The sequence below is a fragment of the Centruroides sculpturatus genome, unplaced genomic scaffold, assembly GCF_000671375.1.
Source record: "Centruroides sculpturatus isolate CEXI.00-Female unplaced genomic scaffold, Cexi_2.0 scaffold1123, whole genome shotgun sequence".
NCBI lineage: Eukaryota > Metazoa > Arthropoda > Arachnida > Scorpiones > Buthidae > Centruroides > Centruroides sculpturatus.
In genome coordinates, this window is record NW_019385642.1 from 173,353 (window position 1) to 199,695 (window position 26,343).

The 26,343-nt window shown below is 36.7% G+C and overlaps 3 protein-coding genes across 8 annotated transcripts in view; 2 read left to right on the forward strand and 1 right to left on the reverse strand.

The window, feature by feature from the left end:
• The window catches only part of LOC111640824 (transcription elongation factor SPT6-like), a 143,850-nt gene extending 129,839 nt beyond the window's left edge, over window positions 1-14,011 (forward strand). Inside the window, exons 30-37 of the mRNA XM_023386887.1 lie at window positions 936-1,024; window positions 5,655-5,770; window positions 8,202-8,324; window positions 8,994-9,227; window positions 10,169-10,367; window positions 12,833-12,984; window positions 13,062-13,255; window positions 13,332-14,011. Of these exons, the coding sequence (XP_023242655.1) occupies window positions 936-1,024; window positions 5,655-5,770; window positions 8,202-8,324; window positions 8,994-9,227; window positions 10,169-10,367; window positions 12,833-12,984; window positions 13,062-13,255; window positions 13,332-13,512 (1,288 nt within the window). The 3' untranslated portion in view covers window positions 13,513-14,011. The remainder of the gene's footprint in view (window positions 1-935; window positions 1,025-5,654; window positions 5,771-8,201; window positions 8,325-8,993; window positions 9,228-10,168; window positions 10,368-12,832; window positions 12,985-13,061; window positions 13,256-13,331) is intronic.
• A 3,056-nt stretch (window positions 14,012-17,067) lies between these two features.
• LOC111640829 (hapless 2-like) lies at window positions 17,068-22,303 on the reverse strand. Of its 2 annotated transcripts, none has more exons than XM_023386896.1 (15): window positions 22,064-22,303; window positions 21,861-22,001; window positions 21,659-21,796; window positions 21,469-21,551; window positions 19,394-19,553; window positions 19,210-19,332; window positions 19,013-19,143; window positions 18,904-18,946; window positions 18,655-18,839; window positions 18,370-18,593; window positions 18,205-18,305; window positions 17,975-18,134; window positions 17,747-17,909; window positions 17,551-17,680; window positions 17,068-17,486 (listed from the first exon to the last, which is right to left on the reverse strand). In XM_023386896.1, the coding sequence occupies exons 1-15, from the start codon at window positions 22,235-22,237 to the stop codon at window positions 17,322-17,324; spliced, it is 2,121 nt and encodes a 706-aa protein (XP_023242664.1). In that variant the 5' UTR covers window positions 22,238-22,303; the 3' UTR covers window positions 17,068-17,321. The 2 variants fall into 2 exon arrangements, with proteins under 2 accessions (XP_023242664.1, XP_023242663.1); XM_023386895.1 differs by having other exon boundaries at window positions 21,469-21,578.
• On the forward strand, window positions 22,291-25,134 carry LOC111640830. 5 transcript variants are annotated; one of them, XR_002759322.1, is made up of 13 exons: window positions 22,291-22,517; window positions 22,593-22,681; window positions 22,819-22,892; window positions 22,958-23,059; window positions 23,134-23,183; window positions 23,612-23,817; window positions 23,881-24,016; window positions 24,080-24,144; window positions 24,200-24,271; window positions 24,338-24,437; window positions 24,504-24,640; window positions 24,704-24,857; window positions 24,952-25,108. XR_002759322.1 is itself a non-coding variant. In XM_023386897.1 (13 exons), the coding sequence occupies exons 1-13, from the start codon at window positions 22,475-22,477 to the stop codon at window positions 24,989-24,991; spliced, it is 1,272 nt and encodes a 423-aa protein (XP_023242665.1). In that variant the 5' UTR covers window positions 22,291-22,474; the 3' UTR covers window positions 24,992-25,131. The 5 variants fall into 5 exon arrangements, 3 of the variants coding, with proteins under 3 accessions (XP_023242665.1, XP_023242666.1, XP_023242667.1); XR_002759321.1 differs by having other exon boundaries at window positions 24,924-25,094; XM_023386897.1 differs by having other exon boundaries at window positions 24,500-24,640; window positions 24,952-25,131.
• The last annotated feature ends 1,209 nt before the right edge of the window (window positions 25,135-26,343 follow it).

Sequence of the window (26,343 nt, forward strand, 5' to 3'; positions counted from 1 at the left end):
TTACATACATGATTAAACATTTGTTGTAATCTGCATCATATGTTTTGATAGTAGTAGTATTTAAATACTTTTCTAATAACTTTTCTGTTTATAGAGATGAAAATTATTATTCTGGAAAAGTATAACAACAGTGTATTTTGTGTTTTTACCTTTTGAAACTGACCTTAATTTTTTAAAGTAATTTTTTAATTACAATTTTTACATTCTCTAAATTTTTTATCCTATATATTTGTCTCATTCATAGCCAATCAACATGATTAATTTAAAGAATGATCTATTTTATAACATATACTGATTTCTAAATGTTCTTATAAATATTTAACCATAATGAAAAGAAATACAATCTATATTGCAATATAAATGGAATTTTATACAGGTTGTATTATGTTTATATTAGTGGTGTGATGCACTGCATTCCTTCTAGCCTTAATATATTTTCTTGAATGAATTTAAACAGAAATTCTAGAAAACTTTCAGTTTGAACAATAATTTTTCAGAAAACGTGTTTTAAAATATTCTTGTCACTTAAGTTTATTTGCTAATGTTTTGTGAAGATAAAATATTCAATCATTACTATTTATACTATACTAAGACACACACCTGATTTCTATTTGTCAAGTTTTTTCTTTATTCCAAACGTTTTCAGCCTATTTAATATTGCTGAGAGAGAGACAGATAATAATACATTACTATTTAGTTAAAGTATAAATGTCAGAATTATTTCAATACAATCTTATTTTCAAAATATTTATTTTTATATATTTAGTCTCTTTATTTCTTTGATTTTAGCTATTAAAAAACTGTAAGCAGTAAGGATACAAACTTTATCAGATTAATTAAATTATTAAGAATCAGTTAACTATATGTTTATGATTATTATAAATACTGTATAAAGCAGTTCAAGATATTTATGAAAATTTAATTTCTATAAATAGGCCTACAAAAGATTTATATTATGACTATGATTCTGAAGATAAAGATAGAAGACAAGAAGAGGAGTTGCAAAAGAGACAAAACAGACAAAGTAAGTAATCAATCATTTTTAAATAAATAGACAATAAAGAGTAGTTTTTAAACAGTTGTTAAGTGTAATTGAATATAATTTTTTGAAATTGATTATTAAGAATATAAGGAATTACTGAGTTACAGTTTGTTGTTACACTTGAGAGAGACAAAACAATATTTTTTTATTTCTGTTTGTTCTTATAACAGATTTAAAAATGAGAAAAATGGTTAATTGTTTATGATAACTGATAATTGGTTTGTAGCAACACTAATAATAATAAAGATGCATTAAAAAATATTATATAAAACCACAATGTAATAGTGAAATGAAAGTGAATAACAAAAAACGTTGTTTGTGGACTATGTATAGTAAAATCAGTTCACAATATATTTATAAGAAATAGTAAAATTGGTCAAGTATCTCATTATAAGTTTTTGTAACTACTTTTACAGTAAGTATTGGATTATTTAATGAAAGTGATGAATAAATTATCAAAATGTTCAGAAGTCAATTAATATTTTTAATATCAAAAGAAAAAAACAGAAAATTTTATATAAATTATCATCCTGTATTCATGTTATATGTTTTATCCAAAATAATTGATTAATGAATGCAGCAGTTGTCTAATTCATAGGAGTTTGCTGAGGTATCAGATGAAAGGGTGTATTTGGAAACTAGTTTTATCCAAAACTGAGCATATATTTTCTGAACAGATTAGTTGGCTCAAAGTTCAATGCTTAGCAAGCTCTTGTGAAAGCCATTAAAAAGTAGCACTTATGTACTGGGATTACCTATATGTATTTTTTACAACGTGCACTTGGACAGAAGCAAAAGCTACATGACTGTCTCCTTGGTCAGGGCAAGGGTTTCCTATTTCCTTACTTTTTTTTTTCCAAGTGTCTCACTATTGACACTTGCATTAATTAATTAAGTCTTGTCATCTTCACATTATAATTTGTCAGAAACCACTGCTGCTCTCTTTAGAAGCAATTGCAGATCCAGGGTGTCCAATGGATCTGGAAACTTGGAAATGTCAAGGAAGTTATCAGATAAGGGAAAAGTCATGGAAATCTCAGGGAATTTGGTATTAAACCTGGAAAAGGAAAAAAATGTTATTATTGCAGTGTGAATAAAGCATTATGTAATGGAAAGGGAGCAACAGAAACAATTTGAATGTGCATATTGTTTTGTTACATGATGTGAATGACGATCTAAGATTACATTATGCATTCTAATTAAATTTAAGTATAATAATTACAAATATTTACTCCAATGTTTTAATAAAATACAAAATTTGAATTATGTGGCTTTAAATTGTTATATGAAAAAAATGTAGCTTTTTTTAATTGTAAATAGCTTATTATTAAATGTTGTCTCATGGGATTCACTGAAAAGCAGTTGGCAATTCTAGCTAGCAGTTGGTTTACTTTGGAAATGAGGTTGTAGAGGTGGTCCAATCACAACAATTTCAAAGCTCTTATCGAATAAATGCTATGTTGAATCCATCTATATTTCAGCAAAGCTTGCAATTTATGATTGCAGTGTTTGGAACTGGTCACTATATTAATTAAAAGTCAATTTTTTTATTTGTCTCTTTTGGAAAGATGTTACTGTACAGTATTAATTCTATTTTAATGTGCACCTTTTTCAACTTTTTGAGAAGCTGAGAAATGATGTGCATATTAGATTTAAAGTATAAGTAAAGAACTTGGAAGTAAAACATGTTAAGTGACAGTATTATTTCCAGTATTATAGCTTGTTAAACCTATTAACTGTAATCTGAACAGATTTTACCATGGTTAATTGATTTTACTTCATTTGAGTGTCACCCATCTATTGAGATTTTGCTGATTTTAATAGTGAAATCTATTTAAATTAACAAGCTTTACACACTATAAATTTTTAATTTACAGATACAAGACAATAAACATAGATTTTAATTTTTATTAATTAATAGGTTTCATTATAACAAATAATACTTTTTTTTTAATGAAAACAGTAGTTTGATTAGTAATATGTTAATATAAATTATATGTAATATCTGGCTAAATAAACTTTATTTAATGCAGAGATGTGAGATGTTTTTTGGTGAATGATTCCTATGCTTCCATTTCTTTTAATAGACATGAAATTAATGGTCACTTCTTAGTCAGTAATTTCTTGATACCTGCCACCTTTTTAACTATTTTCTTAATAAGTCTATTCCAACCTTGTGATCGTAAATTTCAGATAGTAAATTAAAACATTCTGTGAGTTCCATTACTGATATACATTTCTGTACAGTATGTACAGTAGACCAGTAGACCTTTTGATATGCCACTTAAGATTGGAAAATTAGAAAAGTTAGAATGAAGGGAGTAACTGATAGAATGATATTAGAAATTTGAAAAGGCTGTGTAAACTCCTTATGAGCAGTAACCACTAAATAGTTGGAAAGTTGCCACTGAAATGCAAATTGACCAAGATATGGTCATGCGTAAATTCAGCTTATGCCAGGAATAGAAAGCACAAAACTGCTAGATATTACATTAGAAACTCTTCTGGCTGATAACTTGGTAAATGATTCTAAAGCTGATTAAAATTGCTAAGCAATAAAAAGATATTTTATCATCTCCAGGAAATCGTGATTATGGTTATACACTATTTCAGACAGCATGACAAGTTTGATTCTTTCTGGCTTAGTCTGTTACATCAATATGGTGAAGTAAAAGAATTTGGATCATTTGTGAAAATGATTTTAATAATGTCCCATGGTAATGTTCATATGGAATGTGGATTTTTTACCAACAAAGTATGCTTAATGGAAACCAAAAAGAAGAGACATTTGTAACTTACAGGAAATTACATGATGTAGTCATGTCAGCAAGTGGATTGGGAAAATTGAATACAGTGGGTGATCGGTTAACGAACAAATTGGATAACGAACACTTTAGCGAAAGATTTTTATGATCAGACAACAAACACTTCACTGAACCAACACAAGAAGAAGTGACGTAAAATAACGAATACCGATTGGTCTTCCTTTCTCTTCAGGCAACAATTCGAAACTTTTCTGAGCGCGGGAGATGTCGACATTGACGTTCTACCCAGTATATACTGATCGGATAACATCCCCCCGAACTTTGAAACTCTCCCTTGTAATTCCAGCCTTTTATATTTCTGACAGAAACAATTCTTTTATGTTTTCTTCTGAAAATGCAGATTTATGCCGATATCTGCTATTAAAGATCTTTTGAAGAAGTGTTCTGAAAGATCTTCTGAAAAATTGTGAAGAAGACAGAAAAGTAATCGACATTGGACAGATTCTTTAACCCCCACAAACGGAAAAATCATGACTAATAAAAATGCAATATATGTATTTTTATTAGTGTATATATGTAGTTTTATTATTACACATGAATAAACATAGTAAGAAAGTATATATTTTTTATTTTTTGGGGGTCTCCAGAACGAATTAATCAAATTACAATAGAAACCTGTGGTAAATCGATAATCGGTTAACGAACAATTTGGATAGCGAACAAAGTCTTGGAACGGATTATGTTCGTTAACCGATCACCCACTGTATATCAAAATAATTCATCTATGCAACTTGAATTGCAGCCCAGAGATATAAGGAAGCTATGATAGCTTGTAAACAGGAAGAAATAAAGCAAGGGAAAGAGTGGAGTGAGAAGTTGATGGTTGCCGAAATGGTGAAAGAGCTAAAGACGATGATGATTTCTTGCAGAAGCTAATAAGGAGATTGGGGACATTAATACACATTTGGAAGAACTGCAAAAGAGGTTTATTTTATTCTGTAATTAATAAAGAGTATTATTATTTTGTGATATTTACTCATTGTGAATTGCATAATTTGGAAAAATTGTATTGGGTTTATATTATGAGGTTGACAGTATCAGTTAGAATTTCCATATTTTAAAAAAATTGTCATGTTGAACTTGCATGTGATATATAATCTTCTGCACATTTTGATGCAACAGTATATGAATTGATTAATCAAAATGAAAAAAAAAAATAATCAAATTTTATAATAAAGGGAATTGAACTGTGAGTTTCATTTTGGTAACATCAAATAAATTGTGAACTGTTTTTAATTTATGCATTGAGTTGTTTTCAGTTAGTCATGGAAAAATGCAGGTTTTCATCCTAGAAAACATGGAAATCTCAGGGAAATAGGAAATTGTTGGACACTGAGAGCATACTAACTTTTGGTATATAACTTGTACCATATTGCTGCAAACAGTTAATTATCAGTCTCAAAGTGAAACTGCTTATATTTGTGATAATCAAGTTTTTAACACAAACATTGAAAGAATTTTGAATTATTGCTACGTACAAACTTATTTGCTGTAAGTATAGGACATACTTTAAATTTAACAATATTAAGGCACTGGAAACTTTTGATAATGGAAATTTACAATGACAAACTGCTGTGAATTCTGAGAATAACAGATTGGTTCCTTAAAGGCATCAGATTGCCATTTTGGAACAAAAAGTTGTTATTTCTTAAACACATTATTTATATTTTGATTTTTCAAATTTTTTCTTTGTAATTAAACTTTATTCATAATTACAAATTTCCTTTTTAATATCAGTTTTTTTAGAAAATATTTTAATTTTTAATATATCTTATAATTTTATTTAGCTTACATCAAGAGAGTTATTGTTCATCCATCATTCCACAACATTAGTTTTAAAGAAGCAGAGAAGATTCTAGCAAATATGGAACAAGGAGAAGTTATTATAAGACCTAGCAGTAAAGTAAGATTTAGAATGATTCCATTATAATATATAAGATTTTATGATTTTTTAATTAAAGAAACTAATAAAATATAAAATAATTGTCAAATATTGTTATTTTGTTGAAAAAATATATATACAGTAGAATTTCATTTCAGTGGATTGCTCAGGCCACTGAAAATCGTCTATTGTTCTAAGAATCTGTTATATCACGGATAACAGATATCCTGCACACTCAGGAAAATATCCATTATTTAACCTTCTGTACATGAAATTATTCTGTTTCTTTGGATTGCTCTTCTTTATTCTATAGAAATATATATATTACAAGATTGTACAGTATGCTGTATATATGTATGACAAAGCTGACAGAAACTGTATGTATTGTAAGCATAAAAGGAGATGCTCATTAGCACTTCACTTGACTTCACAATTGGTTAAAAAACTCATCCATCTTTGTTTGTTTTGATGTTGCTTTTCTGCCTACTGAATACAACTGCTTGATATTAGCAATGTCATGTACTTTACATCCTGTTTGTTTATGCCAAAACTTGTCAGGAAGGTCTTCATGACTTGGAAAGACTTGATGGTTTGCTAAATTTTGGCACTACACTTTGACCAACATCAGAATGTTCACTAGATGGCTTCTTCTCAATCTTATCAGCATGCTCTCTTGGTACAATTTGTCAATTGTACTGTCCTGTTCATAACCTAGATATAATAAGTGCTCTATAAATTCCTGGAAACATCTACATATTAACTAAATGTTGAAAAAAAGCATAGTTTAGAAATAGATGGGGCTAGAAAAAAAATTTGTTATTCCGAACAATTGTGAGATGCCAAGGGCATAGAATTTGACCTATGTCACTTACTGACACACAATCATTAGATTGGCTCACTACTTTTAAGGAGGGTTTTTTATAATGTTTAAAAAAAGATCTAGAGAGTAAATTCTAGATCTCATCAGGATCCTTGACACCAGTTAATCAGTTTTGTAACCCGCGGATTAACACGTGTATTGAATAGTTAAGGAGATGATAAGATAGTTTTGATTCAGATATTGTAAGAGACATTCCTTTAACATTAAAAACAAATATTTAATAAACAAGAAAATTATACAAAGTGGACCTTCAAATATATCTTTATATGAGAGAGATGACAACTTCAATTTAAACCATACTACCTCAAAATATGTTTATCTTCTTCTATATTTTTGGTTAATACAAATGTTCTTATCTTGATTAGTTCTTTAACAGCACATCAATAAACATTTCCTTCTTGTATTTAGTAACTTAATAACTAACTTTGTATGAACTATGGGAGTCGAATATGGGCGTTGGCTGTAGGGAGCTTATATGGAATACGTCCTTCTACTATGGAATTTCGTGGTGTACTCGTAACTAAGGGCGTTGGCCTTAAGGAGACAATATGGAATACGTCTGTCCTCTTTGGGATCTTTTGGTGTATTCCTCGAACGATACTAAAGAATCCCCTTTTTTGATGATTTTCTCCAATGAGAGAATTGTATTATTCCCACGTACTTAGGAAGAGTGGGGGTTTAAAGAGGGGTAATTGGACTGCATGTGACTCAAATTTGTGAAGATAAGGGAAAACAAAAAGGATGTTGAACTTCCGTTGAGAAGGAAGTCAGTTTTACCAGTTTTCTTCGCTTTTAACATTAAAACTTTTCATTTAAAATCAGAAATATTATTTCTAAAAATTTATGTATTTGACATCGATTTTCAATTAATTGGGGGGGTGTGTCCAGAATCTCTCACAATTGTTTTGCAATCTGTTAAAATGAGATTCTACTGTAGATATATTGGATAATTAATTAATTATATTATTTTTGTTGTAATAAAATCATTATTTTAAAATTGTATACAACAGTCTATTTATATAACTTTCAGCAGTTTAAGAAATTTTTCATTATTATTTAACTATTAAAAAAAATACAAATATTTATAATAGACTCACAAAAAATCTTTAAGTGACCAGTAAAATATTTAATTGAAAAAACAACAAACGTTTTTGACCGTATTTTTGGTTACGTGTAAAGGTTACATTGTTACCAGTACCCGGTAATGAGTAACCTTTACACAAGATAAATATTTATATTGTTGAAGGAATATTCAACAGTTTGAAAATATGATTGTATTCTGTATATAAAAATATATAGTTTGCAAATATTAATTAATAATCAGAAAGTAAACTGTAATTACAATATTAATTACGATCTAGAAATAAATGATTATACTGTAAAAGTTAAATTATTTGTTGAAGAAGTTGATATATTCTTTTACTGCTTCAAATTCATGTGTGACAGTCAATTATAAAATTATGTAATATTTTCAGATTTATTATAAATAACATGGTTTTCAAATCTAGTCTGTATAATTCATTATAGTTTAAGATATTTGATATTATTCAATATTCAAATTTTTTTTATTAGGGTGCAGATCATTTGACTGTAACTTGGAAAGTACATGATGGTATTAATCAACACATAGATGTTCGTGAAGAAGGTAAAGAGAATGCATTTAGCTTGGGACAGTCTCTTTGGATAAACAATGAGGTAATTAAAGATAAAAAAAAAATAGTTTTGTTTATTAAATCTAATAAATTTAGTTGTTGTGTTTTTATTTACTGTTCTACATAAAACACATATGTAGCAGTAAACTTGGCACAGTTTGTTTTGTCTGAACATGAACTAAGAATTGAGTTGAAGCACTAGCATGTCAATAATAATGTTTTGGAAGAGGCCATCTATGATGATCTCTTGCCGCTACTTTGGCACTGACATCACTGCTGGCATAAAATAATTTTTAAAAATTGCATGTACTTGTACTAGCAACCTTGGACATTGTCACTTGGCCCCACTGTATTTTGAAAATGAAACCATGGGTTCTGCATTTTATTACATTTTTAATTTTCTCATTTCATATTATATAAAATGACAAAATTTAATCAAAATTGACCAATCAAATTCTGAGAACGAACTCAATTCTGTAAGCAACATAGAAGAGGCTTTGCTAATGCTCCACCTCTATAAAAGAACTATATTTGTTATGCATTTTGTGCAGATTTTGGTCTGGACTTATTTCTCTGCCTAAAAGTAAAACATTGCTTATTCACCAACTAAAAATAATTTAAGTGATTTATAATTTTTTAAATTTGAATAGTATGTAAGTCTTGCTTGTATTGATTGCAATTTTCAGTAGATTATAATCTTATGAATCCTTAGGAATTTGAAGATCTGGATGAAATTATTGCACGATATGTTCAACCAATGGCTTTACATGCGAGAGATCTCATAAATTTCAAGTATTTTAGAGATGCAAAAGGCGGGAAGCGAGAAGCACTAGAAGAATTATTGCTCGAAGAGAAGAAAAAAGCACCTTCCAAAATTCATTATTTTGTTTCTGCCTGCAAAGTCCATCCTGGAACTTTTGTACTTTCTTATCTTCCTCGTAATAAGGTATGAATTGTTTTAATATGCATTGAAAATATTTTATGAATGCATTATTTTATTTATGGAATGCTTGGATCTCATGGATTTGCAAAGTTCATAAAATCCAAAATTTTGGGATAGTTTAATAATACATTTCATTAAAAATAATACATAGTAAATATTATTTTAGAATTATAGTTTAGAACAAACACCTGGATAAATTCTTATCCTAAAATGAAATTATAAATGTTTTTATTATATTGTACTAAAATATATAATTTACATGAAATTACATCTATTTTCTATAATTTTATGTGAATTATACAAAATGAAACTGAAATCTTTGGTTTTTCTAGATACAAAAAGTAAAATAACCCATATCCTAAAGACATTAAGCTAATTCTGATATTAATATTGTTTGGGCATGATGTTTTTGTGAGAAATCTTAAAGTAATAATTATAATAAAAAATGTAAAAAGGAAAGTTTTTCAGAATGCTGTTCTATACTTTGGTCTCTAGTTTACCTATGATTCAACAATATTTTGGGTAAACAATAATGTGTCACACAAAAGCATGATTTATTGCATAGCATTTAAAAATCAAGTATTAAATGTGATCAACATTGGCTTATGAAATAATTATCTTATTTTAAATTAAGAGAGGCTTGATGAAAATCTGGAAGAGAATTATTATTATAAATTATTTTAGGTGTTAGAATAAAAACCTTAATGAATACTTGATAATTTTTCTTTTCCTAGAAATGAAAGAAGCCTGAACAGTCTTGATATAAATTTACTTTAATGTTTATAATCAAATTTTAAGAAGGAATTTTATGGTTTATGAAATATATTCATAAAACAGAATTATTTAATGTTGAAATACTATATTAAATTTTAATTACCTTTCTAACATTTTATCAAATCATGTATATTACCATTTTACTGTAAATTGGATAATTTATTTTATAGGTTAGACACGAATATATTAAAGTTACAGCCGAGGGGTTTAGATACAGACAGCAAGTTTTCCATTCGATAAATTCTCTCTTCCGTTGGTTCAAAGAACACTTCAGAGACCCGGTGGCGACCACTCCCGGTGCCATGACTGCCCGTACTCCTCTCGGTCAGTCGTCCTACATCGGGACCACCCCGAGTATTAATGTTGCTAGTAAGTATTTATTATGTATTTTTCTCTCTAATTAATTATACAGTAGAACGTCGTTTATCCGAATCAATTGGGGACTCGGGTCGTTCGGATAACTTATTTTTCGGATAACCGATTACGTATGAAAAAATATATTAACCTATCTCATCCTGAAATTTTTCTCCGTTGCGTGTCGCTTTGCGTCGAATTTTCGTCGATGTTAAGCCCTAACGTAAACTTTTTAAAATAATAATCGTGGCTATTGTATCGTTAAAAATTATTTCTTTATTTTGTACAAACAAAATAAATATATTGAAAAATATAAAAACAATAAAAAATTATACTTCAGAAGTTAATTTAGTATCAGAAACGTAAAATATTTAAGCAGCCCAAGACATAGCCAAAGATTGCAGTGCCACGGCATCAGCGAAAATTTAAATTTGCCAACTGGAATTCTTTCGGATAAATGACGCTCTACTGTAGTTTATTTCTAATATTTAAAGAAATTATAAAATGAAAAAATAAACAAATGGCAATTAGTATCCAAATGAACATCTGTTTAGGCTTCATATTGTTTTCACATTAAAAATTAACAAGATACAATCTGTTACATTTTTGTGAATAGTCTAAACTTCAAATATGAAGATACAATCTGTCAATTGGGTTAAATTGCATCAACCAATTTAATTTAAATTAGTTAATAGTTATTGCTCTTTTGGCAGATATTAGGTTATCTCAGAATAATTTTTTTTAATAAAAATAATAATCAGTTATGAAATTGATAGCAAATAGTTATTAAAATATATTATAAATGAAATTTTACCAGTATACATAATCTAGCAAGAAGTTATTTCGTGTTAAGAAACAATATCCCACCCTTTTCCAATACTCTTAAATTAAACTGTCCTGTTGAAATATTTATTAATTATCAAATGTCTTAGGTAATATTTTTCTTTATGTTTTGGCAGACACTAGTTTAGTTTCAAACTGGAGTGTCTGACTAAAGTTTTAAATAAATTTTTTGTGCATTGTTACATAAATTCACATTCAAATCCCATAAAAAAAAAACTGGTAGAATCAGGTTCAAAAGTAAAGCTCAGTGAAAACATCTAAATAAAGAAAACTTTTGAAAATTGTGGCAGAACTAGATTTGATGGATAAGACTCAACAATATAATAAAGTGCACATTACACACACTACTTTTCAAGAAGTTTTCAACGAAGCAATCTCACAGTGATAAATCACTATGAGATTGCTTCACAATAAATCAGAAAAATAAGCATCATCACAAAGGCTTTGAGCTTTACTTTCTACTTTAAAGTATCTGTATTAATATTGCTCAAAGGTGCTGTAATGTTCAGCCAAATTATTATACCTGCAATGACTTTAAAGTACTAAGTCTTTTTCTGTGCTGATATTTTTCCATTTTATTATCACGGTGACATTGCTTCATCCAAAACTTCCTCTATTTGTAGACTGTGTAATGTGCACTTTATTCACTTGTTGAATCTTACTGTCAACTCTGTTTCTGGTATTTTTCAGTCATCAATAATTTCATAATAGATTTGTTTTTGTGGTAATTCTATATTCACTTTACAGTCATGCGATAACATTAAATTTTGGAATATTATTGGTATTATTTTATGAATACTCAATATTTTAAAATAAAACCTTCAAAAGGGCAAACGGGAAGCGGTCGACTCTCCAAAGAGCCGTTAAATATATCCAGACTCTTCCCGGACCGTTCGGTAGCTCCTCGGCGTTGCTATTCTCCCAGTTGTAAATCTAGGCGACAAAATGCCGACGGCATAAGTCCGAAACGATCCAACAAATTTATTCAAAATTTAAGACATCCATAGTACTCGCCACAAAAACTGATTATTTTAAATTTCATCCAGATCGGTTTGTTGGTCGTGCAGATAATAAGGGTGAAATTTGGCACTTCTAACATTAAACACGTAGAGCTTTACTATGGACGGGGACAGATGTACATAAGGACTAATAGGGCTTAAGCCCCGAGCCCCCAAATGTCAAGAACACCCACAAAAATTGAATCATCATCATAAATTTTTAATACTTTTTCATTAACAATGAGCACTTATAGTAAAAATAGTTAATATTAATTAATGTAATCGGTCAATAATTAATCAATGTAAATATTTCTTTATTTCTTATGTTTTTTTATACAAGATATAAGGTTTGTCATTCAACACCATTTCATAAGTAAATATATTTCAACTCTGACTTTGATGTTGTTAAAAATGAATTTTAAAGATCTAACAAAAAATGGGGCCGCGACTGTAAGCCCTAGGCCCCGACTGTAGAGCACCATTTTGCTCTAGGATATCAAAAAGACTAGTGAAAAAATATGAAATTCTGGCCAAACTCCTCTACAAATGAAAACACATATTAAGTTGTCACAAAAGGATAAGATTGAATAAACCGTACTACTGTATTTATTTTAACATGTTGGATGATTTTCCCGACAGACGTGGATCCTCAAGCTATTCAGAGAGCCGCTGCTAATCTTCCCAGTCACGTGTTCAACACGCTATCTCAAGTTGCGGGTCAGACTCCCGGCTTCCAGTCTTCTAATAATTTCAACAGTGCCGGCTACAGCGGAAGCGGTTTCAACTTCCAGGTAAGCGCCCACCGAGTACGTCTTCGTTGTTTTTTCGACTCCTCCGTCGTCTAACCGGTCCTTTGCACTTTTGGCAGCCTTACACTCCATCTCAACCCATAGCCACGCCCATGGTGACGCCTTCTTACCACGCGGCCACCACTCCCGCTCACTCGGTGACCACTCCCAGATATCCGCAGACGCCCCAGAACAACTGGAACAGAGCGGCACAGACGCCCAGGGCGCAGACTCCTTCTCACCACGGCGCTTCCACCCCCGGAGGACCCAACAAGTAAGTTTTATTTCTTCTTTTTTTTCATTACGGGAAAGCAACGGGTCGGATTAAGAACGAATTTCCTTGGCGACAGGTTACCGTCTAATCCATCGGCCGCCGACTGGAAGAGGATGGCGGAACAGTGGGCCAAGAACAGGAGGGAAGAGACCAGAATGCCCAGGGCGCGCCATGCGCGTAACACCAACGTGTCTCCCAGTCCCATGATCGAGTCGACGCCCGCAGCAGACAGCACTCCTCTCATCGACGAACAATAAATGCACCGACCGACACACACTGTACATAAGACAAATGCATCCCTTCTTGCCGCGACGTGTCGTCGTTCTCCTCCCCCTTTCCCCGTTCGTTTCCGACGAAACGATAAAAGACTCGTTAGAATCGACCATTGAATTTTTAACGGGAGGAGATCGGATGCGACGCGCCGCGCGATTTTTCGTACTTTTCATGGATATCGACGTAGAGAAAAATAGCACGAGAGAATTTTGTACGCGTAGCCGAAATGTCCGACGTCCACCAATCGTTATTAAAATTTCACTTTTGTAAAATCGTCTCTTTCGTCAAGACCTAGAAGATGGCTGGTGGCCGCCGGAAGTGTTCTAATTTATTGATCGATTGGCGCGTGATTGCAATTATTTCCGGAGGCTCTTCGCTGCCCAAATTGAATTTATCGTGGTAAAAAGACCGATAGAAAAATAACACGGAGCGGCCATGGACGCTGATTATATTAAATAAACCAGTTATTTCGTATTTTCTTTACTGTGTCGTTCGACCATTTTGGTGTTTTAACGGCTACCAATCGGTTCCCGGACCACACTACTGCGTGATAAACAGTTATTAGTTAATATATATATATCGAGCGTTAAGACGATAAAATCGGATGAATTCGAATTAAAGTAACATTCGGGTGGGCGCTAGATCGAAGCTACTTTACGTATTTCGTGTTAAATAAAGAATTAATATGGCCAAATGACGTAACTCGTAAACCCCAAAATGTGCGCCTACTTCGCTACTAATTCTTACTATTTGAGATACTTGGATTTCACTTACCAAGGCGATCGAATGTGTGATTAAGGATACACATTCAATCTTTCGACAAAATACCAAGGAAGATTTATAAGGTACACTATGGTATTTGTCGAGATTTGGTAAAACCTTGCATTTTCTAATAAACGGTCAAAAGATTTCTTACAGAATCGTAACCAAGTTTTATTGAACATAGACGAGAAACTACATACTTAAAAATGAATATATACACACAAACAGTGCGGATCACACGTATCTAGGGGACAAGGCAGGAACTTTGTTGTTTTTATATTGTTTGCCTCTAACGATAGCGGATTGGTTACATCTTTTTAGCTAGGCCACCTACTGTATTTCTGCCGAGTGAAATTGGTGCGACTAGTATATATACTGTATTTACTGATTATCCGATAGAACAATAAAATTGATGATATAACACGTTTGGAAACGTTAAAATTCCTTATCGTACGACTACCGTATTTACCGGTTACGAAAAAGTGGAGAGAATCGAATACCAGTAACGAACCCCCGAATGATTTAGTTAGTCGGGATGAGGAGCGTGAGGCGCTGTCTCGAGATCTTCCGAGGTTCAATTATTCGGCACAACTTTAATCGACGTCATACAGAAACATACGAAAGCGCCTCGTTACTTAAAATGCCAAACCGATAATCATAGGCGAAAAGATAATAGAGAGGAATCCATCCGCGGGGTGCGAAAGATTCATCGAGATTAACATCAACCAATGGAGAAAATATCAGAAATACGGTGAAAATTAAATACTGTATACCGCAGACACGCGATGTTTTCGAAATCTTACTTTCCACAATAACGTTTTAGAAGTTCTCCATGCTTTTAACGGTAAGTATTGTGACGCGTTAACCGCATTTAAGGAAATAAATTACTCGAAAACTATTTTCGTAATTAAAAAACAAGTGTGCCTATTACATAAATTTAACGTTGTATTTTACTCACTCTTTAAACTAAAAAACATACTTTAAACTTTGAAAGTTTTAATTGCAATTAATATTGCGTATTCTAACAAATAATTGTGTTGCTTAATAATTAATAGACTACTAATATTATAAAGAGGTAAAGTTTGTAAGTTTGGATGCAGCAGGTAATCTCCGAAAGTACTCATCCGATTTCAAAAATTCTTTCACCAATATTTAGAATGGAACTTCGGGGTGGACATAGGCTGTATATTATTCCATTAACATTCGTATAAATTAAAAGATATCATCTAGGATTAAGGCTTTTATGTTTAACAGATGGCGCTAACTCCGCGAGTTTGCTTTTCTGTGAGGATGAACTAAAGCGGATCATCATCTATCTATCTATATAAATAAAAATGTAACGTTCGTTTGTTCCTACCGATTCCTTTGAAATTTTCACACAACGCCGCATTCGAATACGCACGTGTTTTTATATACGTGTCGGAATTTCCCCCACTGGGAGAGAGATGGACGGGATTAAGGCTTACGGTGAAGAACTCCGCTTCTGTTTATACTATTTTAGATGCGGTTTTTTGCGTTTTTGATGGCGTTTTAATAGGGTACGTGGAGAGAATGTACACTATGAAGGGATTTTTCGAAAAATTCCCCCCACGGGGGAAGTGTTATACATTTATAACAGATATATTTTGAGCCACAACAAGGCGTGACGGGGTCAGCTAGTTTTATTATAAAAGTAACAACGGAATAAAGTTGAAGTTTAATAAATTTTATAGCTGTACTTATTTAATTCCCTGTAGAAAAGAATTAAATTTCGTTTATATTGGAAACTGCCCTCATTTAGCAACTTTCTTATCCCTGGCAAACTGCACGTATTAGTTAAACTTTTCTAAAAAGCAAATAACTTTTTTCTACGGGAAATAAAATTTTTCTGGACAGAACGGCCAAATGGATAAAACATCATTTTCATTCAGTCGGGCGCGCGACATTTACCAATGCGGCAAATGTTCGGGATTAGCCAAATCTACCCGAATGTTCGCAGTTTTCCCACTCGAACGCATCGAAGCGGACAAATATTCGTCCCGGCTACGTACAGAACATTGGACGAATAGGCGCCAATATGTTGTTTGGCAACAGCGCGTCTATAACAACTTCGGGCTTTAAACTCGATCGATCGTTGTCCGAGATTGCCGGATCCCTAAAAAGGTAGACCGACATATACGGGTATACCTCGACTTACGTCGTTTGTCAAAAAAGTAGACGGAAAAATAAAAATCAAGTTTAAGTCATTTTATTCGACTTTACGTCCGTCCGCTACAAATATCCGAGTCGTAATATCACCAGAAAAACGTTTAAAGCGCATAAAATCCTATTAAAATATTGTCGCGGGAACAAACGGCAATCAGTCGTTAGAAACACAAAGGAATTTATTAACTCAGACAATGTACAACTGCAGCTTGCAGTAGGAGAACAAGGAGCCCTCTCAGCCTGACAGCTGGCTGTTATATCCTACAGAGACGTGGTAATTGGTTGGTATTTACATAAGTTCTCAGACCGGGAGAACTTACCCACACAAAAAAAAACTTGCATCAGTGAGGGTTGAACCGGCGACCTCTGCTCGATAGGCCGAGCCGCTAACCTCTACCCCACGAATGACACGGTGGGAAGAGCAAGCCGCGGCAATATATACAAGTATGTACTGTATTTACAGCGCACGCATTGGTAAATTTAGATTAATTTTTTCTGTACTCTATTAAAAACTAAAATTTATTTGTAAGCTTAAAATAGATCCTTATTAACCATATATTATTAAAAATGCACTAATAAATAAAATGCAGAACCGGGAATGGTAATTTACGGTTTAGCCTAGCGACGAGTAGATTCGACTTAGGTCGCCTCTCCCGGAACCAATTACCGACGTAAGGCCAGGTATACCTGTATTAGTAATTAAGATGCCAGGGTGGTAAACAACGTAAGGTGACCGTAAAATTCTTCTCTATTTTCATTTGCGATATTTTAACGTTGCCAAATGACGGAAGAGCCAAGAAAATTTTAAAGGGAACGAAAACTCGGATTTATTCTCTTAAGCCAGCCATTATCGAATGGAAGTCGAAAGTTCTTTCGCCATTCTTTCCACTCGCGCTTTGGCCTCCACGTAACTACGCATGGAAAGAGAATTGGCCAGTTTTTCTCCGTCCGAAAATCTCTGGCGTAAATAGAGTTTCTCCTCTCTGTATTCTGGTCGTTCCTCCGAATAAGCCTGAAATTAAAGTCGGTTCAGTCGATTTACAGGACACGGAATTGCCGTTTATCGAATCGTTTACTTTTCGGTCCCTCCTCCATCCCACCACCGTAACGTAGATGGAATGCAACAATAGAAATGGCCAAACGAAGAAGAAGAGCAGGTTCAGCGCCGACTCCGCTCGGTAGCTTATCGTTCGAACCCGTTCTCTCCTGAAAATAAAACACGATGTTACACTTTTATATCATCGTCGAAAGTAAGAAGAAGCGACGTTTTACGTGTCCGGGTGAACGGGATGTCCGTCTTCGAACACTACTCTGGCTTCCCTTAGCTCCGGTTCCCAGTAACGGGCGATCTTCCTCCTGCCAAATAGACAGCTCTTTATGCCGAAGTGTCCGGCTGCCGGCCACAGGGTCAGCCTAACAATTTCCTTGGCTAATCCTGAAAAGACAGAGGAGAAGAGAAGAACTAGGGGAAAAGAGTTACAAAAACTAAAACTAACTTACCTAGAACCAGGAAGACGACGATTACCGCCGACGCCATTCTCAGTCTAATAGCGAAGTGGGGCGTCGGACGACCAGCCGTCACCGGAAGCGAACCCCGAAAACCGGAAGAAGCGAACGCTTTCTGGGAGATGGAACGACACCGAAAGCCGTCGTCACCGCACTGAAGAGAAAAAGCCAATAAAAAAGCAGCCGAAGAGCCACCGAAAGGCGGGAGAAAACGAAAAACTCACCGAACATCGACAATACTGATAGCAAGAACAGTAACGTCCTCTTCGGAAGAGCGCTTCTCTGGAGGCCACCGTCCGTCCACTTCGGACCGACCTCACTTCCACTAGGAAAAGATTGGTCATGGAATCTTTTTGGTCGGTTTCGAAACTGCGACCGAAGGGACTTACCCGAACAAGAGAATTCCGAGATCCGGGCCGAGTCGAGAGAAAGGTCCAGGACGACGCTTCTGGAGGATTGGGGAGAGACCGAGACGCTGGAGGTACGGGACGAACAGTCAGTCGCGGATACGGAGAAAGAGGCCGGAGCCAGACCCGTGTTGGTGACCAGCGCGACGATAATCGGCACTCTTCCAAAGTATTTGGTGACGACGAACGATATTTGGGCCCGACGGCTAAAGGAGCAACGGTCAGCCATGCAGAAAATCCTAAAGAAAAACCGGCAAGAGAACTCACCCCGGAGACAGGACGCTGACGTTGGCGGCGTTCATCTCTAGACGCAGACGAGCGGAAGAATTTCCAGACATTTCCAGGGCCAACCAGTGACGTCGGCGGGCTCCGTCCACCAGGAGGGGCCGGCGCGAAGGTTGGGCGTAGAAGCGCAGAAGATAATCGCCCTTCAGTCCGGCGCGCAGTTTGGCCTGCGGAATTTCCGTCGGTACCATAGAATTTGCGGTGGTTGGAAAGATAAGCGAAAATACTCACCCTGTCTCGAGTCCACAGGTCCAACGGTTGATTCTTCAGACATCTAATGGGAAAGAAGAGGTTAGAAAGGATAAATTAGAATAAAGCGTAAGAAGAGAGAGACACTCGCGATCCTCGGGCTTTCAGGCATTTGTTCTTCTGCCGGTAGAAGGCTTCGTACGAAACGCCAATTTTGTCGCAGGAGGTTCCCGATTCGTCTAGAGAGGATTCGGGCACCAGCAAATAGTCGTCGGCACCATCCTGCAACGACCGTGGGAAAAATCATTTGAATTCGGACACGATAAGATAAATACCTGAAAAAGATACCTGGAAAAGCGGAGGTATATCTTCTGCGCCCAGTTCGGGGCTGGGAGCGGGTATCAGCAATCGACGGTTATCGAGGCGGAGCGCGTCTTCTGGCGGGGAGGGAGGAAAATATTCGACGGTCAACTGAAAACGGGAATTTTGTTAAGGAAGAAAGACGAGAAGAATGAAGAAAGAGGAGGATTACCGATTTCTCCTTTCTCCGAGTGGTTCGGCTTCCCACTGACAGTTGTCCGTCGATCACTCTCCTCCAGACGGTGGAACCCGCGGACGTCTCCGTTCTGGCGTAAATATCGAGATAGACGGCTCTACGAATTTCCGGTTGGCCTAGAGACGTCACTAAATACCTGAATCGAATTATGCCACCTATTTACTTCCATACGCTTCATTTATTTAAAATTATTGTAGTTTAATATTTTTAAATGATATTTTCAAAGGATTAATAGCTATTTTAGGTAAGGGTGCCTTTCTTTTTTTATATTATTATCGCGCCATTTGCTTCTTCGAAATGCGCTTTTGTTACCAGAATATGGACGCGTGCGTCCGATTAGCCGGATAATCGGATAACGCCGTCCGGGCGTTATCCGATTATCCGGCGTTACGGACGTGGAGGAAACCCGGAAAACTCCACCTGGCCAGGCGCGAATCCACCACCGAAGTGCCAGTGTTGGGGAACGAAGACCGCTCGGCCACTGTCGGGTCCCTTTTGGATCTCTTGGCTTTACTTAACGACTGTCATCCAGTTTCGGCGCTAGCGGAGTCTTACCTGGCCACGCTACTAGCTCTAAAGTAGGATGCGGCGGTTATTAGGTGAAACAAAAAAAACGAATTTTCTTAAAACGACCTTAAGCGGAGAAATAAAATTGAACGGGATAATTTGGATAAGAATGTCTGTTAAAGCCGAATGTTAGCTTGTGTAAAGTACATCGGGCGGCAAATTCTTTCAAATGGCATTCTACACCAAATCTTTTCTAAAGTTGGCTTCCCGGCGCCTCCTTTCCTTTTCTTCGTCTCTTGGCTGACAAATCGACGCTTTTCTTGGATGTCTTTACTCCGGAATACGCAAAGTATATCCCGCCGGTCCGCTTCTTCGCATAAATGGTAACCACGTATTGGAGATTAAGCAATCTTTCTGCTATTTGTTTAGTTTTTACAAGGGCCTGGTGACCGACACCGAGTGTATTTCTTGGCCATCTCTTTTGGAATACATTAAAGTTTCCGCCAATAGCTGCGCTAATCTACCGCATCGCTTAGCTTTCTTATTCTATCCACTATCCGGCCATAATTTTTTTTTTTTAACTCTTTCCACCCCGCGGACACTAGGAGAGTCTCTTTTAGCGGGCTCGTTACGGGTTCGGCCGGGCCCACGATAATATACATTATACAATATGGGTTCGGCGGCCGGGTGGGGAGGGACGGTATCCGGACGGACCACCCCCGAAAAATTTTGGGGGATATATCGACCCGACCGGATTCGAGCCCGGGTCGCCCGGAGCGGTAGATCGTCCGGCCGTCGTCCATCCATAATTTGAATTCCCAAATTTCTGCTAACGAGAAAACCTTATAAAAATAATGGGAAAAAGTACAGCCGAGTTACCAGTCACCAGGTGCTGGAGTATGGACCCCGTGTAAGAAATTAAGAAAAACGCGCGAGATATTGAATAGGTATTTATATATTAAAAAATTATTGCAATAAACTTACTTTGTTTTGTTAGTAGACTAAAATAATGCTAAAGAATGAGAGAGAACGTTCATTTTGATTTTTCTTTCGTCTATCTAAAAAACTCACATACCTTGTACACAATCTATTTGCTCCGCACGTTTGTCTTTATAGAGATAAAGGATCTAGCGGCTTTTTTTTTCATTTATTAATTCCGCAAATTAGTCGCGAAAATCGCGTAGGCCTATTTACGCGACCAACAATCGTATCTGTATTAGATATTTCCCGCGGGTGCGCGGCCGTCTGCCTTTAAGGGTGGTGGCAATTCGCTGGGAAGATGGCGGCCCGATTCGGGGTGTAGTAGTTATACGTCGTTGTCCGCCACAATGCGCGCGTTTAGGACAATCTGTTAGATTCGAATTACGAAGCGACGAAGGTGTCGGTTTAACACCGGGGGATCCGGGATCGAAATCTGGCCAGCAATTCCTCGATAACGTTTCTCGGATACGTCGAGCCCTGGCCACTGGCCGAACCTACGATGGGTACGGAAGCGCCTTCTTAGTGCCCGAGAAGCGGAGACTCAAAAAAGAAAAAAAACTTACCAGACTCTGTTATATCGTAAACAATGGGTGCTAGACGAATCGATTCGACCACAATCCTGTTTTCCTCTTACTTGTCGACCGGACTGGCTTTGGCAGAAACAACAAAATCCCTGAGACCGGGCAGATTTTAATGCAGCGATGTATTAAAATCTCCCCGCCATTCTTTTCAAAAACGAAATCGAATAGTTACCCGACGAAAGGGATCCCATTTCCCTCCCCAGTGTAGACTTCTGCACGGAGATTCGACCAATTCGGTCACGTGGCATCCGGTGTAATTCTGGAAAGTTTCTTGGTTGAAAACCTCTTCTTCCGCTTTGGCGTTGGCGCTCTGCGAAGACTACTTCAGCGCCGGTTTCCTCAAAAATGCGCGTGTAAATTCTCAAAATAATTACCCATAAATAGTGCAGAGGATAAATCAGTTGGCTCTTCTCTTGGCGTAAGACGAACACTAAGGTATCGGCCAGTCTCCGGTCAACGCCGTCTTCCGCATCGTAGACCGCGTCGATCATCACCCGTTCCTCCTCCTCTCCAAACTGAAAAGAACTTCCCACGGGTAATAAAAAGAGCCGATAACGTAGGCCGCGTCCGCCCTTACCTTTAAATTGTCATCCAGCCGAACGTCCAAGCCGAGTTTCTTGTGACAGGGCCAAAGAGCGAACTGGTTGGACGTCGGGGGAGGTTGGCACCGGATGACGTTGGCTGTCATCTTCACCTCGAACGCCCGACAATTGCTCGTATAAAATAACGAAAAGCAAAATAAACCAATCATTTTTTTCCTTCGTTTTCAAATGTTTTCGAACTCTGCTGAACGAAGCGCGTTCGGTTATGCAAATGAGATAGAACGAAGCCGAGAAGTAGAATATCGAAGGCGCAATTGGAATCTATTGGATAACTCGACGTTTAATTAAAGAATATATTTCGAGTGATTGGAATTACTCGATTTTTTTATTTTTCGGAAGAAAAGAAAGTAAAACGCTATCTTTGCATTGTCGAATCTACAGACGACATGGCCATGGTTCTAGGTTTGTTCAACGCTCCGGCTTATCCCAGTAAGTAGAAGTTTTGGTTGTTGGCGTGGCCCGGGAAGTGTCTTCTTCCGTTTATACGTATTTCGCTTTCCTCAGTATTCATAACTCACCACAGAGCGGACACTCGAGCGGCCAAGAAGTATAGAAGTCCGCTTCGACCCATTCCTCAGTATCAGTATTCCAGAGTGAGTATGAAGCTTCTTATCCGCTCTCGATTACGGTCTATTTCGTACGCGCGTTTATATACGAAACACTGGAAACGCCTAGCGTTATTCGGCATTTGGAATGTTGGTTGTAATATTTAACGTTGGCTCCACCGTAGGAAGAATTGTGGGAGTTGGGGTATCTGTCTTCGTCCAAGCGAGTGCCCGAAGACTTGGATTGTAGTTTTTACACGTGAGTAGTTGGAAGGAACCGGCTTAAACAAATCCTCGTCTTACGATTTTATTTGGAATTTTCAGGGCATTCGGTAGGTGGAACCCTTCTCTGTACTTCGACGCTAAACGGCGAGAGGAGAACCAAAACCGGCAAGAAAGGCCGAGGAGGAATTCTTTGGCGGACGGGAAAGTTGTGTTTTAATTGGGAAACGGGGAGAAGACGACCGCCCGACTGATCTTCCGTGGCTTTATATTTACAGGTACGGAAGGAGGAGAAGCCGAAGCCGTTCTTTTCACCACGACGACCGAGGTAGGAATCTGTGTTTTTTTAGCTTATTTACTCGTTCCGCTAATTAAATAAATCGAAACGCTTTAATGCCATCTTCCGTAAACGATGGAGTAACGGAAGTAAAAGGATATCGCTCCTCCATCGAACGGAAATGGATTTAAAGAGCGACAATTTCCGGTTATTCTAAGTTGTATTTGCCAATGAAATAACATTTACGGCCATTTATTGTTGTTTTTCGGACGATGGCACAAGTTGGTTTATGTTGGAATCTACCTGATAAATTGATAATTAAAAATATACATATCGAATGGAAACATTCCCTCTCGAGGTTTTTGGCAAAAAAAAACAAATTAGTCGTAATGGTTAGATATAATTCGACCGTTGCGGTAACGGTGCTTTAATATCGCAGCGGTAAGATTTATTTAATTTCTGTCTTATTGCGTAAACAGAGACTCCGTGTCAAATCTCGTTCGGTCCAAGTTCTTGGCAAGGATTTCCGAGAGCCGTCGACCAGGCCCAAGTTTTCGGAGGATGTCCGCCGCCCGACGGGGAAGTTTCCGACGTGGAAAGGATTTACATCCGCCACCTGGAAGAATACTTGAGAGCCGTCATATTGGGAAGATCGGAACAGGGCGAGAGCGCCTACGACAAATTGGTGAGTGTTTGGCTTTGTCCTCTCTCGTCCTCTCTCGCCCGATTAAACGGGTTCTCGTCGCAGCTGAAGCTCCTTTCGGACGCGCGCTCGGTTCTGCCTTGCGCTTCTATCAGCATCGGGCCTTGGGATAAGTCCAAGGCCTTGACCGAAGCCGACATCTTGGGACGTCTTCCCTTCTCCCCGTCCGATTCTGCCGAAGGTAAGAATGGAAATTGGCCGGGTGGCAAACATTCTACTTTTTAAACTGGTTTTTATTCTTAAGATACGACGGACGATTCCGGAAGAGATTCCCGCTCGGATGTTTCTGGAAAATCTTCTTCTTTGCCGGTAAGTCCGCTACTTTCTTAATGTCTTTCGTTGCCAAATAAAGGTTTCTTTTTAGGAGATCGATCCGATAGAAGGAACTTCGGCCTCGACGGAGTACGATAATCGCCGAGCGTCCGAAGACTTACGGGTAAATCTTCTATTGCGCGGAACGGTCCCCGGCGCTCGACTGCTATTACGAATTTTGGTTTTGCAGGATCTGGCTTCCATCGCTGGCCCCTTCACTCCCACCTCGGTCATCAGGAAAGTTCTTCTAGAGAAGACCAGCAAACGAAGAACCCAGAGTGTGTCTTCGGGTAAGCGACTCGAGTTTCTTTTAATTAGACGTTACGCGTTGATTAAGAATGCGATTTTTCAGACAGAAACGATGCGGAAGATTCCTATACCGGAAATCGACCCTATTTTGGAAAGAAACCCTCCCCTCGACCGGAGAAGACACCGGCTTCCGTTCCGTACTCCGGACTTTACGACGATTTACGTTATCCTCTTCGCAACAGAAGCGAGTGTCGTCCCGATTCTCGTTTCGTACGCTTTGATTTTGGCTAAAACCAGATCGTTTCAGGTTATTCGGTGCCGTTACCGCCTACCTCCCCCGACCTTGGCCAGTGGCAGACGCCTAGATCCTACGGGGCTCGACAGCTGTTGTTGACTCCTTATTCGTCGGTGGCTTATCCCGTGGTCAGAGCTTACTATAGCCAACTGCAACAGATCCTCAGGTGAGACCAAACTCTATTCTTCGATTCCCATCCTCCTCTTCTCCGCATCTTTTCTTTCGTTGACAGGTGCGCTAATTTCTATTCGTTCAACTAGTCGTTTTGGACCCCGGCCGCCGGACTATTTTCTGTATTAATCGGATGTTGAAAAATCCCTTCGTCCATTGTTCGATACGCTCTTTTAAGAGAAGTTGGGAAAACCAAAATTAACAAAATGGATCGATTGGTTTTTTTCTGTTTTTTGAGAAATTTCTGTATAAATAATAACATTAAAGTTTGCTTTTGTCAAAATTGAATATGCCAATCGAATTCGTGCATTTCAGAAACAATTTCGTTTATTAAAGAATGAGAAAATGAATATTCCGCGCTACACACGCGGGTGATTTTTAAGACTTTTTTGCAACTGTAGGTTTGTAAATTTTGTTTACAATTGCTAAACCCCAAAACACGGCGTGCACGGCCTTGTATATATAATTTTCTCGGAAGAGGTCTCGAAGAAACGCGCTTATTAACGGTCGGAATGCATTGCCAATCTCTCTCCCGAGTGCGTATACTTTTCGTTTTGTACGGTCAGTCCTTGTCACGTGATACAGATAGCTTCTGTATACGAGTAGGGTCGAAGACGGAGACGAGTTTAGGAATCATTTTAGAAATGTTATCGGAATCCGAGGAAGAAGAATTCATTTTCATTAATTATTTAGCACAATACGCGTATAAAAGTCAGAAAAAAGAAATCGGTGTGCAAAATAACTATGTTTCAGATATTCTTTCCATCACCATAACCGTGTATTTCTATTAATAGGACTTATCATACTGGTGTATAAGATTACAGCAACACAGTCACACACATTAAAATTGTTTTATTTACAATTACCTGTAATTGTAAATAAAACAATTTTATTCTGTGTGAATATAACAATTTTATTTTGTTATGGTGATTGAAAGAATAACTTGTTTAAATTAAGGACATTGATGCATATTAATTAACTGTGTTTCAGAGATTGCGTTAGAATATACACCACTTTGGAATAAGGAGACTTTACTAAAGGATCTCGTTCCCATTTTATTACAATCAAAAGAAATAGTAATAGGAAAAGGAAGAAATGCGCCGGCAATTTTTAATGTCACTGCGGCTGCTTGCCAACCAAGAATCTTTCGGGTACCAGTAAGCGAAACCATAGATTTTACTGATTCTGTACTAACTGTGAGTGTACTATTCCGTTTTCACACGTTACGGAGGAGTTGGAGACAGATTTGGAGTTTGTCGGAGGACTGCCCGGAGATGCCCGATGACAATTGTTAGAGCTATAAATGTTTCGAATACACAAAACCATATTATACATTGGCCTCGGGCTCGGAAGGCCAGGAAAACTGCTCGGACGTTGGCTACGAAATATGGTATTACCGGAGTTATTGGGTATCGTATAGTAATAGCGTATAGTAATCGAGGCCTGTTTAGAGGAACCCCGAGCGTATACAAATAGAAAGT

Bases quoted from the DNA above. Each gene is read 5' to 3' on its own strand.
- LOC111640829 (XM_023386895.1), bottom strand. From the start codon at position 22,237: ATGATTGGTTTATTTTGCTTTTCGTTATTTTATACGAGCAATTGTCGG. The intron at 19,144-19,209 runs GTATCTTTTTCA...CGGTCGTTGCAG, and splicing joins ATATACCTCCGCTTTTCCAG to GATGGTGCCGACGACTATTT. The intron at 18,840-18,903 runs GTGAGTATTTTC...GAAATTCCGCAG, and splicing joins ACCTGTGGACTCGAGACAGG to GCCAAACTGCGCGCCGGACT.
- LOC111640830 (XM_023386897.1), top strand. From the start codon at position 22,475: ATGGCCATGGTTCTAGGTTTGTTCAACGCTCCGGCTTATCCCA. The intron at 23,060-23,133 runs GAAAGTTGTGTT...TTATATTTACAG, and splicing joins AGGAATTCTTTGGCGGACGG to GTACGGAAGGAGGAGAAGCC. The intron at 23,818-23,880 runs GTGAGTGTTTGG...TTCTCGTCGCAG, and splicing joins AGAGCGCCTACGACAAATTG to CTGAAGCTCCTTTCGGACGC.